Source organism: Haliotis rufescens, unplaced genomic scaffold, assembly GCF_023055435.1.
Source record: "Haliotis rufescens isolate VD_foot unplaced genomic scaffold, xgHalRufe1.0.p SCAF_3, whole genome shotgun sequence".
Taxonomy (NCBI): domain Eukaryota; kingdom Metazoa; phylum Mollusca; class Gastropoda; order Lepetellida; family Haliotidae; genus Haliotis; species Haliotis rufescens.
Window position 1 is genome coordinate 5,650,615 of NW_025964001.1, and position 15,594 is coordinate 5,666,208.

Sequence of the window (15,594 nt, forward strand, 5' to 3'; positions counted from 1 at the left end):
TTGTTATTAGAAGATGAATGTGCATTTCCCCTGAAGTAAGATCAGCGCCTGATCGAAGTGAGTGAGAGAGAGAACGAGAAAAGGAGCTGTTTTTTCAGAGAATTGTTTTTACTTGAAATGTCATAATTCATCTTGTAAGGAGGAAGGATTATGACTGAAATTGTTATGAATTGTTTTGTGATCCTTACTTACAAGATTAGTATCACAGTAAAATTATTTCAATAAGACAGTTATCTTTTCTTTTTCATAAATACATGTATCAAGATTTTGTATCAAGCCCTTTCTCATGGCAAGCCACATTGAGAGGTTTGTGGATTTTCCTACAACACAGCTCTTTGCAAGACTTGATGCTTACACCATGAACCGTCAACAGCATTACTTCCGACTTACAGGGGGATATAGCTGTCATGTTGCTCACACTATCAACAGCATTACTTCCCACTGACGTGGATATAGCTGTCATGTTGCTCACACTATCAACAGCATTACTTCCCACTGACAGGGATACAGCTGCCATGTTGCTCACACTATCAACAGCATTACTTCCCACTGACGGGGATATAGCTGCTATGTTGCTCACACTATCAACAGCATTACTTCCCACTGACGGGGATATAGCTGCCATGTTGCTCACACTATCAACCATCAACAGCATTACTTCCGGGTGACGGGGATATAGCTATCATGTTGCTCACGCTATCAACAGCATTACTTCCGGCTGACAGGGGGATATAGTTGTCATGTTGCTCACACTATCAACAGCATTACTTCCGTCTGACAGGGGGATATAGCTGCCATGCTGCTCACACTATCAACAGCATTACTTCCGGGTGACAGGGGGATATAGTTGTCATGTTGCTCACACTATCAACAGCATTACTTCCGTCTGACAGGGGGATATAGTTGTCATGTTGCTCACACTTTCAACAGCATGACTTCCGGCTGACAGGGGGATATAGCTGCCATGCTGCTCACACTACCAACAGCATTACTTCAGGCTGACAGGGGGATATAGTTGTCATGTTGCTCACACTATCAACAGCATTACTTCAGGCTGACAGGGGGATATAGCTGTCATGTTGCTCACACTATCAACAGCATTACTTCCGGCTGGCAGGGGGATATAGCTGTCATGTTGCTCACACTTTCAACAGCATTACTTCCGGCTGACAGGGGGATATAGCTGTCATGTTGCTCACACTTTCAACAGCATTACTTCTGAATGACGGGGATATAGCTGCCATGTTGCTCACACTATCATCAGCATTACTTCAGGCTGACAGGGGGATATAGCTGCCATGTTGCTCACACTATCAACAGCATTACTTCCGGCTGACAGGGGGATATAGCTGTCATGTTGCTCACACTATCAACAGCATTACTTCCGGCTGGCAGGGGGATATAGCTGTCATGTTGCTCACACTTTCAACAGCATTACTTCAGGCTGACAGGGGGATATAGCTGTCATGTTGCTCACACTTTCAACAGCATTACTTCTGAATGACGGGGGGCGGTCGGGTAGCCTAGTGGTTAAAGCGTTCGCTCGTCACGCCGAAGACCCGGGTTCGATTCCCGACATGGGTACAATGTGTGAAGCTCATTTCTGGTGTCCCCCGCCGTGATATTGCTGGAATATTGCTAAAAGCGGCGTAAAACCATACTCACTCACTCACTCTGAATGACGGGGATATAGCTGCCATGTTGCTCACACTATCATCAGCATTACTTCAGGCTGACAGGGGGATATAGCTGCCATGTTGCTCACACTATCAACAGCATTACTTCCGGCTGACAGGGGGATATAGCTGTCATGTTGCTCACACTATCAACAGCATTACTTCCGGCTGGCAGGGGGATATAGCTGCTATGTTGCTCACACTTTCAACAGCATTACTTCAGGCTGACAGGGGGATACAGCTGTCATGTTGCTCACACTTTCAACAGCATTACTCTCGAATGACAGGGGGATATAGCTGCCATGTTGCTCACACTATCAACAGCATTACTCTCGAATGACAGGGGGATATAGCTGCCATGTTGCTCACACTATCAACAGCATTACTTCCAGGTGACGGGGATATAGCTATCATGTTGCTCACGCTATCAACAGCATTACTTCCGGGTGACAGGGGGATATAGTTGTCATGTTGCTCACACTATCAACAGCATTACTTCCGTCTGACAGGGGGATATAGTTGTCATGTTGCTCACACTATCAACAGCATTACTTCTGGCTGACAGGGGGATATAGCTGTCATGTTGCTCACACTTTCAACAGCATTACTTCAGGCTGACAGGGGAATATAGCTGCCATGTTGCTCACACTTTCAACAGCATTACTTCCGGCTGGCAGGGGGATATAGCTGCTATGTTGCTCACACTATCAACAGTATTACTTCTGGCTGACAGGGGGATATAGCTGTCATGTTGCTCACACTATCAACAGCATTACTTCCGTCTGACAGGGGGATATAGCTGTCATGTTGCTTACACTATCAACACCATTACTTCCGGCTGACAGGGGGATATAGCTGCCATGTTGCTCACACTTTCAACAGCATTACTTCAGGCTGACAGGGGAATATAGCTGTCATGTTGCTCACGCTTTCAACAGCATTACTTCCGGCTGGCAGGGGGATATAGCTGCTATGTTGCTCACACTATCAACAGCATTACTTCAGGCTGACAGGGGGATATAGCTGTCATGTTGCTCACACTATCAACAGCATTACTTCCGGCTGACAGGGGGATATATCTGCCATGTTGCTCACACTATCAACAGCATTACTTCAGGCTGACAGGGGGATATAGCTGCTATGTTGCTCACACTATCAACAGCATTACTTCAGGCTGACAGGGGGATATAGCTGCTATGTTGCTCACACTATCAACAGCATTACTTCCGGCTGGCAGGGGGATATAGCTGCTATGTTGCTCACACTATCAACAGCATTACTTCCGGCTGGCAGGGGGATATAGCTGCTATGTTGCTCACACTATCAACAGCATTACTTCAGGCTGACAGGGGGATATAGCTGTCATGTTGCTCACACTTTCAACAGCATTACTTCCGGCTGGCAGGGGGATATAGCTGCTATGTTGCTCACACTTTCAACAGCATTACTTCCGGCTGGCAGGGGGATATAGCTGCTATGTTGCTCACACTATCAACAGCATTACTTCCGGCTGGCAGGGGGATATAGCTGCTATGTTGCTCACACTATCAACAGTATTACTTCTGGCTGACAGGGGGATATAGCTGTCATGTTGCTCACACTATCAACAGCATTACTTCCGTCTGACAGGGGGATATAGCTGTCATGTTGCTTACACTATCAACACCATTACTTCCGGCTGACAGGGGGATATAGCTGCCATGTTGCTCACACTTTCAACAGCATTACTTCAGGCTGACAGGGGAATATAGCTGCCATGTTGCTCACACTTTCAACAGCATTACTTCCGGCTGGCAGGGGGATATAGCTGCTATGTTGCTCACACTATCAACAGTATTACTTCTGGCTGACAGGGGGATATAGCTGTCATGTTGCTCACACTATCAACAGCATTACTTCCGTCTGACAGGGGGATATAGCTGTCATGTTGCTTACACTATCAACACCATTACTTCCGGCTGACAGGGGGATATAGCTGCCATGTTGCTCACACTTTCAACAGCATTACTTCAGGCTGACAGGGGAATATAGCTGTCATGTTGCTCACACTTTCAACAGCATTACTTCCGGCTGGCAGGGGGATATAGCTGCTATGTTGCTCACACTATCAACAGTATTACTTCTGGCTGACAGGGGGATATAGCTGTCATGTTGCTCACACTATCAACAGCATTACTTCCGTCTGACAGGGGGATATAGCTGTCATGTTGCTTACACTATCAACACCATTAATTCCGGCTGACAGGGGGATATAGCTGCCATGTTGCTCACACTTTCAACAGCATTACTTCAGGCTGACAGGGGGATATAGCTGCTATGTTGCTCACACTATCAACAGCATTACTTCAGGCTGACAGGGGGATATAGCTGCTATGTTGCTCACACTATCAACAGCATTACTTCTGGCTGGCAGGGGGATATAGCTGCTATGTTGCTCACACTATCAACAGCATTACTTCCGGCTGGCAGGGGGATATAGCTGCTATGTTGCTCACACTATCAACAGCATTACTTCCGGCTGGCAGGGGGATATAGCTGCTATGTTGCTCACACTTTCAACAGCATTACTTCAGGCTGACAGGGGGATATAGCTGTCATGTTGCTCACACTTTCAACAGCATTACTCTCGAATGACAGGGGGATATAGCTGCCATGTTGCTCACACTATCAACAGCATTACTCTCGAATGACAGGGGGATATAGCTGCCATGTTGCTCACACTATCAACAGCATTACTTCCAGGTGACGGGGATATAGCTATCATGTTGCTCACGCTATCAACAGCATTACTTCCGGGTGACAGGGGGATATAGTTGTCATGTTGCTCACACTATCAACAGCATTACTTCCGTCTGACAGGGGGATATAGTTGTCATGTTGCTCACACTATCAACAGCATTACTTCTGGCTGACAGGGGGATACAGCTGCCATGCTGCTCACACTATCAACAGCATTACTTCAGGCTGACAGGGGGATATAGCTGTCACGTTGCTCACACTATCAACAGCATTACTTCCGGCTGGCAGGGGGATATAGCTGCCATGTTGCTCACACTTTCAACAGCATTACTTCCGAATGACAGGGGGATATAGCTGCCATGTTGCTTACACTATCAACACCATTACTTCCGAATGACAGGGGGATATAGCTGCCATGTTGCTCACACTATCAACCATCAACAGCATTACTTCCGGGTGACGGGGATATAGCTATCATGTTGCTCACGCTATCAACAGCATTACTTCCGGGTGACAGGGGGATATAGTTGTCATGTTGCTCACACTATCAACAGCATTACTTCCGGCTGACAGGTGGATATATCTGCCATGTTGCTCACACTATCAACAGCATTACTTCAGGCTGACAGGGTGATATAGCTGTCATGTTGCTCACACTATCAACAGCATTACTTCCGTCTGACAGGGGGATATAGCTGTCATGTTGTTTACACTATCAACACCATTACTTCCGGCTGACAGGGGGATATAGCTGCCATGTTGCTCACACTATCAACAGCATTACTTCAGGCTGACAGGGGGATATAGCTGCTATGTTGCTCACACTATCAACAGCATTACTTCCGGCTGACAGGGGGATATAGCTGTCATGTTGCTCACACTTTCAACAGCATTACTTCCGGCTGGCAGGGGGATATAGCTGCTATGTTGCTCACACTTTCAACAGCATTACTTCCGGCTGGCAGGGGGATATAGCTGCTATGTTGCTCACACTATCAACAGCATTACTTCCGGCTGGCAGGGGGATATAGCTGCTATGTTGCTCACACTATCAACAGTATTACTTCTGGCTGACAGGGGGATATAGCTGTCATGTTGCTCACACTATCAACAGCATTACTTCCGTCTGACAGGGGGATATAGCTGTCATGTTGCTTACACTATCAACACCATTACTTCCGGCTGACAGGGGGATATAGCTGCCATGTTGCTCACACTTTCAACAGCATTACTTCAGGCTGACAGGGGAATATAGCTGCCATGTTGCTCACACTTTCAACAGCATTACTTCCGGCTGGCAGGGGGATATAGCTGCTATGTTGCTCACACTATCAACAGTATTACTTCTGGCTGACAGGGGGATATAGCTGTCATGTTGCTCACACTATCAACAGCATGACTTCTGGTTGACAGGGGGATATAGCTGCCATGCTGCTCACACTATCATCAGCATTACTTCAGGCTGACAGGGGGATATAGCTGTCATGTTGCTCACACTATCAACAGCATTACTTCAGGCTGACAGGGGGATATAGCTGTCATGTTGCTCACACTATCAACAGCATTACTTCCGGCTGACAGGGGAATATAGCTGTCATGTTGCTCACACTTTCAACAGCGTTACTTTAGGCTGACAGAGGGATATAGCTGTCATGTTGCTCACACTATCAACAGCATTACTTCAGGCTGATAGGGGATATAGCTGTCATGTTGCTCACACTTTCAACAGCATTACTTCCGGCTGACAGGGGGATATAGCTGTCATGTTGCTCACACCATCAACAGCATTACTTCCGCCTGACAGGGGGATATAGCTGCCACGTTGCTCACATCATCAACAGCATTACTTCTGGCTGACGGGGATATAGCTGCTATATTGTTCACACCATGACTGCCCCGACACTCAGAAATAACCAGCGGAATGTAGATTGCATTAGCATTTCTACTCATTTCTAGGCAGTGCGTAATTGTCTCGAGAACACATGAATCGAGATACAGATCGGCAATCCCGAGTTTGTGGATTCGAATCCCGGTTCGCCCCGATTATGTTTCAAGGTTTGTCAGCACCATACCCGTGCTAGTGACTTTCACCGAAGTGATAAACGTCTGAGACCTGTGGGCTTTCCTCCCACATTAAGCTGACACGCCGTGATATAATTGGTATACTGTTAAAAGCGGCAATAAACCCAACTCACTCACTCACTCACTGACGGTTGATAGAGTGAGCAACATGACAGGCTGTAGTTAAACTACTGATGGTTGATAGAGTGAGCAACATGGCAGTTGTAGTTAAACTACTGATGGTTGATAGAGTGAGCAACATGGTAGCTGTAGTAAAACTACTGATGGTTGATAGAGTGAGCAACATGGCAGTTGTAGTTAAACTACTGATGGTTGATAGGGTGATCAACATGGCAGTCTCTGGTAAAACTACCCATGGTTGCATGACATCATTGTGTGAGCATGCATAGCTGTATCAGTGAAATAATCTTGAAACCTATTTAACCTTACCTCACCTCTAATGCTTCCAATACATAATTAAACGTTATACATTTAATAGACCATCTGCAATAAACGTTGATACAACAGGGTCCTATATAGGGCACTATGAGCAGTCTGAAGACTTGGCTGTTTAGATTATTAACGTTAAGCATGTGATGGCCCCGTTCTTGCTCCCAGTGTACAGCTGTTTATGTCACAGTTGACAAAGGGATAGCACTTCAAGTGCAATAGCCCAGATATTACCCGAGAGTGTATGACCTAGTGTGACGCTGTCAGGCACACAGTTAACATTTAAACATTTACTCTATGGCTTAAGTTGTTGGTTGTTGGTTTGTTGTTTAACGCCGCACTCAGCAATAGTCCAGCTATATGACGGCGGTCTGTAAATAATCGAGTCTGGACCAGACAATCCAGTTATTAATGTCATGAGCATCGATCCACATAATTGGGATCGATGACATGCATCAACCAAGTCAGCGAGCCTGACCACCCGATCCCGTAAGTCGCCTTTTACGACAAGCATAGTCACCTTTTACGGCAAGCATGGGTTACTGAAGACCTATTCTACCCCGGAATCTTCACGGGTCCTATGGATTGAGATAAACATGTGTCTGGTCGTCGTCCCGATATCACACGCAACGTTCTCTCCGCCTGTGTGTCTGTGTGTTTGTCTGTCTGTCCGTCCGTCCCTCCCTCCCCCGTCACGTGAAGATCCGGGGTTGAACAGGTCTTCAGCAATCCATGCTTGCCGTAACAGGTGACTATGCTTGTAAAAGGCGACTAATGGGATCGGGTGGTCAGATTCGCTGAATTGGTTGGTGTATGTCATCGTATCCCAATTGCCTTGATCGATGCTCATGATGTCAATCACTGATTGTCTGGTCCAGACTCGATTATTTACAGACCGCCTTTATATAGCAGTGCAACATTAAACAAAACAAAAATTTAAAAAATAACAACAACAAATAAACAAAGTCTATCTATCTATCTATCTATCTATCCATCTATCTATCGATCTATCCATCCATCCATCCATCCATCCATCTATCTATCTATCTATCTGGGGAGTGGTGTAGTCTAGTGGTTTATGCGTTGGCTCGTCACGTCGAAGACCCGGGTTCGGTCCCCCACATTTCCCATATTCCCGAATAAACCATGCGTCACTTGGTTCACGGATCCGACAACATAAAAATTCACAAATTTACAATTAAAAGTTTGTTTTCTACAAACTATGTTGTTAATTTATATGAAGAAAAACACTCCAAAGCGAACAATACAGGAAGGGAAGTAACTCTAAATTTGTAATTTACCAACTTGACAATCTAAACAAAATGTTTCTAAAAATGTTAATCTTGACTACCATGTGGGAACAAAAAAGTTTCAAACCAACTGTTTGAAAAAATCACCTTTCACAATTAATACACTGCGTATTCCCACTGTTTATATTGACACTATACGTAACCTTTACATATAAACAAATTGTTGCAAAAGTAGTCTGTTTAGTTTTTTCCAGGGGTCACCTCTGTAAGCTAAGATGTCAACTGAACACAAATTAAAAAACAAACAAATTGCGATATTTTACTTCTTATTTGTGATAATTCTGACAGAGCTCCAGATAACTTTTTGAGCAATTGAGATTTTACTCTAGGGTTTCGATTTTAATTGGGTTCTTACATTTTTCATTGGATAACTAATTTTTGTTACTCATCTATTCATCATTCTATTGGGTTTTTCCTAAATTTAGTGAAAATTTTAAGATTAAAAAATAATTGAAATAATGTGTTAGATGTTTATAACTGTTCTTAGTACATAGGTTTGGCTCGGAACGTAAATTAGCTCGTAATTGTGTTTCGGAAATTAGCTTCTTTGTACACATGCTGAAAAAGCTTCATTGGGTATTTTACGCGAGCTGTTTTTATACATTTGAGTTTTTCATTTAATGCATGCGTTTCTGTACGCAAGTTAATTGAAAGTAACTGGGTTTTGAATATTTGGGGGGGTATTTTACGCAAATAGGCAGCTTATCTGTAGCTCTGTTTTATCAATGAGGCGAATAGTGAAAATGTAATTTCATTCCATAGTTTTTCAGATATCCGTCAAAATATTGTTTGTTGTTGTCCTAAGTTCGTGTTCTCGTTAACAATAACATGCCTACACTAGGACTAGGACAGACCACAAATCATTGGGCTACGTCATACTCACATAAGTCTGGCCTACCTTTGTCTTGTTTAAGTAAGGGAGTTAACCTCCAAGGCGCATTCTGAACATTCATGTAGCAGAATATATACCTTGTATACACTTAAATGACCTACATTTGTTTTAAAAATTTAATAATTTTGAAAAATATTTTGTTTTTGCTGGATGTCAGCGTACTGGTGAGAAAGGACTCGACCCACCTCTTGCCTGAAGATTCCTATTTAAAAAGTCTTCTCCTGACTTTTTTAAGAAATTTAATAATTTTGAAAAATATTTTGTTTTTGCTGGATGTCAGCGTACTGGTGAGAAAGGACTCGACCCACCTCTTGCCTGAAGATTCCTATTTAAAAAGTCTTCTCCTGACTTTTTTAAAAATTTAATAATTTTGAAAAATATTTTGTTTTTGCTGGATGTCAGCGTACTGGTGAGAAAGGACTCGACCCACCTCTTGCCTGAAGATTCCTATTTAAAAAGTCTTCTCCTGACTTTTTTTAAAATTTAATAATTTTGAAAAATATTTTGTTTTTGCTGGATGTCAGCGTACTGGTGAGAAAGGACTCGACCCATCTCTTGCCTGAAGATTCCTATTTAAAAAGTCTTCTCCTGAATCACAGGTAGACAGTCAAGTACCCCAGGATGTCACTGATCCTCACTCAAGTCACAGGACCATGTTACTAATAATAACAACAACAAAAACTCGCAAAAAAAATCAGCCTCAGATTTTCGTTATTCAGTTTTTTGCATGCACTTGTATTAAGCCTGGACTCACTTGTATTTAGCCTTGGCTCACTTGTATTTAGCCTCGGCTCACTTGTATTTAGCCTCGGCTCACTTGTATTTAGCCTCGGCTCATTTGTATTTAGCCTCGGCTCACTTGTATTAAGCCTCGATTCACTTGTATTTAGTATTAGCTCACTTGTATTTAGCCTTAGCTCACTTGTATTTAGCCTTAGCTCACTTGTATTTAGCCTTAGCTCACTTTTATTTAGCCTTAGCTCACTTGTATTTAGCCTTGGCTCACTTGTATTTAACCTTAGCTCACTTGTATTTAGCCTCGGCTGAGTCGGCTCGCTTGTATTTAGCCTCGGCTCGCTTGTATTTAGCCTTGGTTCACTTGTATTTAGCCTTGGCTCACTTGTATTTTGCCTCGGCTCACTTGTATTTAGCCTTGGTTCACTTGTATTTAGCCTCGGCTCACTTGTATTTAGCCTCGGCTCACTTGTATTTAGCCTTGGCTCACTTGTATTTAGCCTTGGCCTTGCAGTTCCTCATCTCCAACACTCTCCAGTCAGGTGACACAGGCAGACAGCCCTAGCAGTGTCAGTTGTCGCGCAGACCTCCACAACACCTACAGGTAAGACAGTTCACTCCGTTAGTACCCTCACTTGTCAGTCGGAGTATTTATCATTTTACAACACGAATGGAAATGAATAGTTTGTTGTCGATACGCATCACCATATTATTATGCAGGTTTGTCGTTCAGAATTACGCCCAAACAGTGTGCTTTATGTGGTAAAATGTTAAGACAGGTATTGGTCGTTTTGCATATAATGTATATAATGTGCGTTAGGTTTAGACAAAATTATTGTTTAAGTATTAATTCCACGGTATAGCATATATTTAATATCAAACATGTTCCGAGTTCCGTGTAGTCGGTCATAAGGTTGTTAACAATCGGGTGTAGTGGTAGCAAGCTGTGTATTTCATCCGGATACTGATATTTTAGTGTGACTCAGTTATTTTGTATATGTCAAAACGTTTATATCACACAAGGTATCTTTTATTATTTTATTATCTTTAAATGTAAGGATTCTGTGATGAACCATACATTGATTGCATGCATTACTTGTTTATAAACAGAATCCAGACTGCTTTAAATAATTGTTTATAAGAGTTATTTGATGGAACTAGCCTGGCAGAAAACGTTAATTTCTATAGCTAATATATAATGTATTTACATCCCACATATCTATGCTAATAGCACAACTAAGCCAAATCTGACAGCAGTAGTAATATTCATGTAATCATTTAGTTAATCTGTTAGCGATGTTCAGTCTTGTTCGGTCATACCCCAGTTGTCAGATAACGATGTTTTTCTCTCGTTATTTAAATTATTTTCTCGTTATTTAAAACATTTTCTCGCTTACTGCATGTTTGTTTGGAAATGCTCGAAATCTCGAGCTTTTTCTCGTTACTTCGACTATATTCCCGTTATTTCAATTATTTTCTCGAAATGTCAAGGTTTTTTCAATTAACGTGAAATAAAATAATATTGGACGAGAAAAAACTCGAAACAGCGAGAAAATAATTGAACTAACGACTAAATAATTTGAAGTAACGAGAAAATAATGGAAGTAACGAGAAAAATTCGAAATTACGAGAAAATAATCGTAATAACAAGATATTAATTGAAATTTCGACTTTAAAAATAACCAAAATAATTGAAATAACGACAAATTTCGAAATAAAAAAATATATATGCTACCAAAGTGGCACCATTAGACTTCCGTAGCTTTGCGCACTATGCTGGACATAAGTATAAATTGAACAGAAAAGACGCATTGAATATTCAACTAGAAATACTCTCTTTATACTCGAATATTTACTTGTTTACAATACATTGAGTACGTAGTCTGTGAAAACGCAACGGTGACTGCAAAATATTCTATTTTTTTTATTGTGATGTTATTTGACGTTTTAGGGAAAAAATGTACAGTGCTGTGACTGGCGATAATACACACCGAATGATAGTAATCTTGGTAAAGTGACTCTCGACACAATAAACAAATATGACGAGTTAGTTCAGTGCACTGCTGGCTACAGAAATAGATAGCATTTTAAACACGGTACCTCATATATTGTCGTGACCGAGAATGTTGTTCGAGAAATAATACATACAAAGAGAAATAACTAATTTTTATTTTCATTGTGCTTCCGTGTCCACTGACACATATTCAGCTGATGGACTTCAAAGTTAAATCGCATGTGTGGACACGTATGTGCCTGTATTGCTAGTCACTAGAGCAATGCGGTCTGTCCTCATAAGTGACAGAGCATTAACTTTTCTGAGTGGAGCTTGGTTTTTGTTACAGTCAGCATGTTTAGGTCACCCCACCCAGGCAATTTATGACAATTTGTCTTTTAGCTCACCTGGCCAGAAAGTCGTTAGAATTCGGCTTCGGCATCGTCAAATAAAAGCCGTTTATATATTTTCGACTTCTTCTCCGAAATGGTTTGACGGATTCTACTAATGGATGTGTGTTACCTTAAGGGGTTCAAATTAGTTCGAGGCATCAAAACTGGAATTTCACTATGACCACAAGACAGACATTTTTGCCTGAAAAAAAAGGAATATACTTATGATATCTTCTCCAACAGATAAAAAAGGCTAGAAGCATGAGACCTGTCCGATGAGATGGCCATCATATGTAGTTCCAAGCTTGTTCGAGATATCTTGACTTGGTTGATGCATGTCATCGTATCCAAATTGCATGGATCGATGCTCATGAAGTCAATCACTGGATTGTCTTGTCCTGACTCGATTATTAACATTCCGTCGTCACCGTTGAACAAACTTGGAACTATATAATTATGGTGACCATTTCAGCCACCAGATTAATAATCTCAAGCGCTTAAAGTTATAGAATTAAGATCTTTTTGGTTCTTTTTTTAATCAAAGATAGCTACCTGGAGGCCAAGTTGAAATAGATCCAACTTTGGTGCCTTGTACAAACTTGAACTCCCCATAATAACAGTCACCCACACAAATTTTCATTTGAATCCATAGAGTAATATAGGTCAAAAAGTCGATAATGTAAATTTGTTCCAATAGAACTCAACTGGATACGTCGTCACCAGTTGCAATAGTCAACTCCTTGCAATGTGTGCTAAGTGTTTGTTTTTGCTGACGATTTAATCTGATGATTACATATCCTGGTGAGCTATAATCGAGTGGCAGTATTTTAATCCACACCTGCAGGATCGGTTGTTGAAATACGTCCCTGGTTTGATTATCATTAATCATTTACCTATTACTTCTTTTCAGATGCATTTACCAGGAATAACAGTCTTCATGCAAGCCCTGCTCCTCCCGGGGACACACCAGCCAGGCGACCCCCAGGAAACGCGAAAACCACCGTACTGGCCGTCCACCTTCTCTGTCCAGTTTGCAGAACTCCAAGCAGTCAATGACACAGTTTCCTCCCAGAACACAGGGGCGTGGTACTACGACTATATCCGCAAACAAGCAAGATTTGACCATCTTCAAGGCCAGAAGAACAATTTCTGTGATGGCCAGGGACTGAGCGATGACAACCCACAGGGCACTTGTCATCTCATCTTCTCTAGGGACCTGTCTCTGTATGTTCACTACCCAGAGGCAGGCACCTGCTGCCGGCTGTGTGGGGTGGAAGAGGGCTGTACTGTTCTCAGACCTGATTGGCTGAAGGGTTCTACCCCCATCGGTACCGAGGTGATATCTGGCTCTGTGTGCTACGGCTGGACCACTCCCGGGGCTGTTGCCAATGACACGTGGTTCGCTACTGAAGACAATGTGCCATGTCTGTATCATGAAGTTGTTGGCCGTTTGGATCATAATCTAACGTTTGACATGGATACTTACACAAAGGCTGAACCCGAAGATGCTATTTTCAAAGTCCCCGATCATTGCTACAAAGACTGTCCCAATCCTTACACACCCCCATTCTAAACTGTTGCAGGTCTTCATCCGCGCTCGCTATAGGGGGAATCCGGACCGGAAGAGGTCTTGTATTCTTGTGTTGTTAACTTCTGACTTGGCTTAGCTTAGAGCCGTGAAGCTCCGGGGTAGAATAGGTCTTCAGCAACCCATGCCTGCCGTAAGAGGTGACTATGCTTGTCGTAAAAGGCGACCAACGGGATCGGGTGGTCTTGCTCGCTGACTTGGTTGATGCATGTCATCGATCCCAATTGCGTGGATCGATGCTCATGATAGCTGGAATATTGCTGAGTGCGGCGTTAAACAATAAACCAACCAACCAACCAACCAATCTGACTTGGCTTAGTGCATATCACTGTACAAAAAAATCATGGGTCGGAGCTTCATGCAGTCACTCGTTTGTTTGTCCTAGTGTGGTTATGTACAATATCACAGGCTTGTGATTGTATCAGTGGATGTGCAGTAAAACCCCGCTCCCACGCAAGAAATCACTCACTCTTTCATATCAGTTCCTTTCACATAATGCCCCTTATGTTGGGACAATGGTGCAGCTGCCATGTGAAACAATATACAAATGGATACACACCTATACGTTGTCGTATACGTTGATAACAGAATGTTCTAGTTTTGTTCCGAATACAACTGTTTCAATATTATGGTGTATTCGTTAAGTCCGATGATGTCTTCATGTCTTGTTATTAATTCGGTAACTGTTCATTGTTCACTGTCTGACATATGAAATGACAGTTTATTTACCATTATTCACGTCTGAAAACTGACCGCCTCCGTGGTCTAGTGGATAGAACATCTTCCCTGGAGATTCGATCCTCAGCCGCGCCATACCAAAAGACGTTAAAATATGGTACTTCATGTTACCTGCCTGGCCATTACGGGGACAAAACAAAACGACTGCTCGGCTCGGAATATAATGTGTCGGAGTACCCATGTTAAACTGCGGCTTGGTATCTCAAGTACAGTCGGAAATGCAAGAAAAATGATTTCCCTTGCTTCATTTAATAAATACGAATTATTGTGCTCTGATAGCATATATCAAAGTAACGCAAATCTACCTGTTCTGGCGTATCCGAACTGACAATCTGATTAGTTAGACTTAAAAGGTTCTTTTACAGGTAAATTGATGATAAACTAAGAAAATATTCGTGTTTTGTCATGCATGTATAAACCGGCCTGTAGCATAAGGTAATTAATTACCTAACACTGACACAACGTGATGAACTCACACGGCCTCGTGCATTCTCACAGGTCCAAATGAGTTGGGGTGGTCTCACAATATTATATTTGCTAGAACCATAACCAATGAGACATACATCCAACGAGACCTACATCCGATGAGATCTACACTCAATGACACATACATCCAATGAGATCTACACTCAATGACACATACATCCAATGACATCTACACTCAATGACACATACATCCAATGAGATCTACACTCAATGACACATACATCCAATGACATCTACACTCAATGACACATACATCCAATGACATCTACACTCAGTGAGATTTATACTCAATGAGACCTACATCCATTGCGATCGACATCCAATGAGACCGACATCTAATGAGACCTTCATCAAATGAGACCTACACCCAATGAGACCTACACTTAAAGAGCCCCACTCCCCTTCGTGGGTTACACCAAAGACGTAATCGTCTGAGATTGCATCAGTTCGGGCCCACCATAAGCTGACAGGCCGCGATTTAACCGGAATATTGTCCAAAGCGGCATTATACCCATCTCACTCACTCACCTTCCA

The 15,594-nt window shown here is 42.5% G+C and overlaps 1 protein-coding gene across 1 annotated transcript; it reads left to right on the forward strand.

Moving 5' to 3' along the window:
- Window positions 1–10,449: 10,449 nt before the first annotated feature.
- LOC124131912 lies at window positions 10,450–13,965 on the forward strand. Its single transcript, XM_046495443.2, has 2 exons — window positions 10,450–10,467; window positions 13,159–13,965. Exon 2 carries the CDS (start codon window positions 13,159–13,161, stop codon window positions 13,819–13,821), a length of 663 nt encoding a protein of 220 aa, XP_046351399.2. The 5' UTR covers window positions 10,450–10,467; the 3' UTR covers window positions 13,822–13,965.
- The last annotated feature ends 1,629 nt before the right edge of the window (window positions 13,966–15,594 follow it).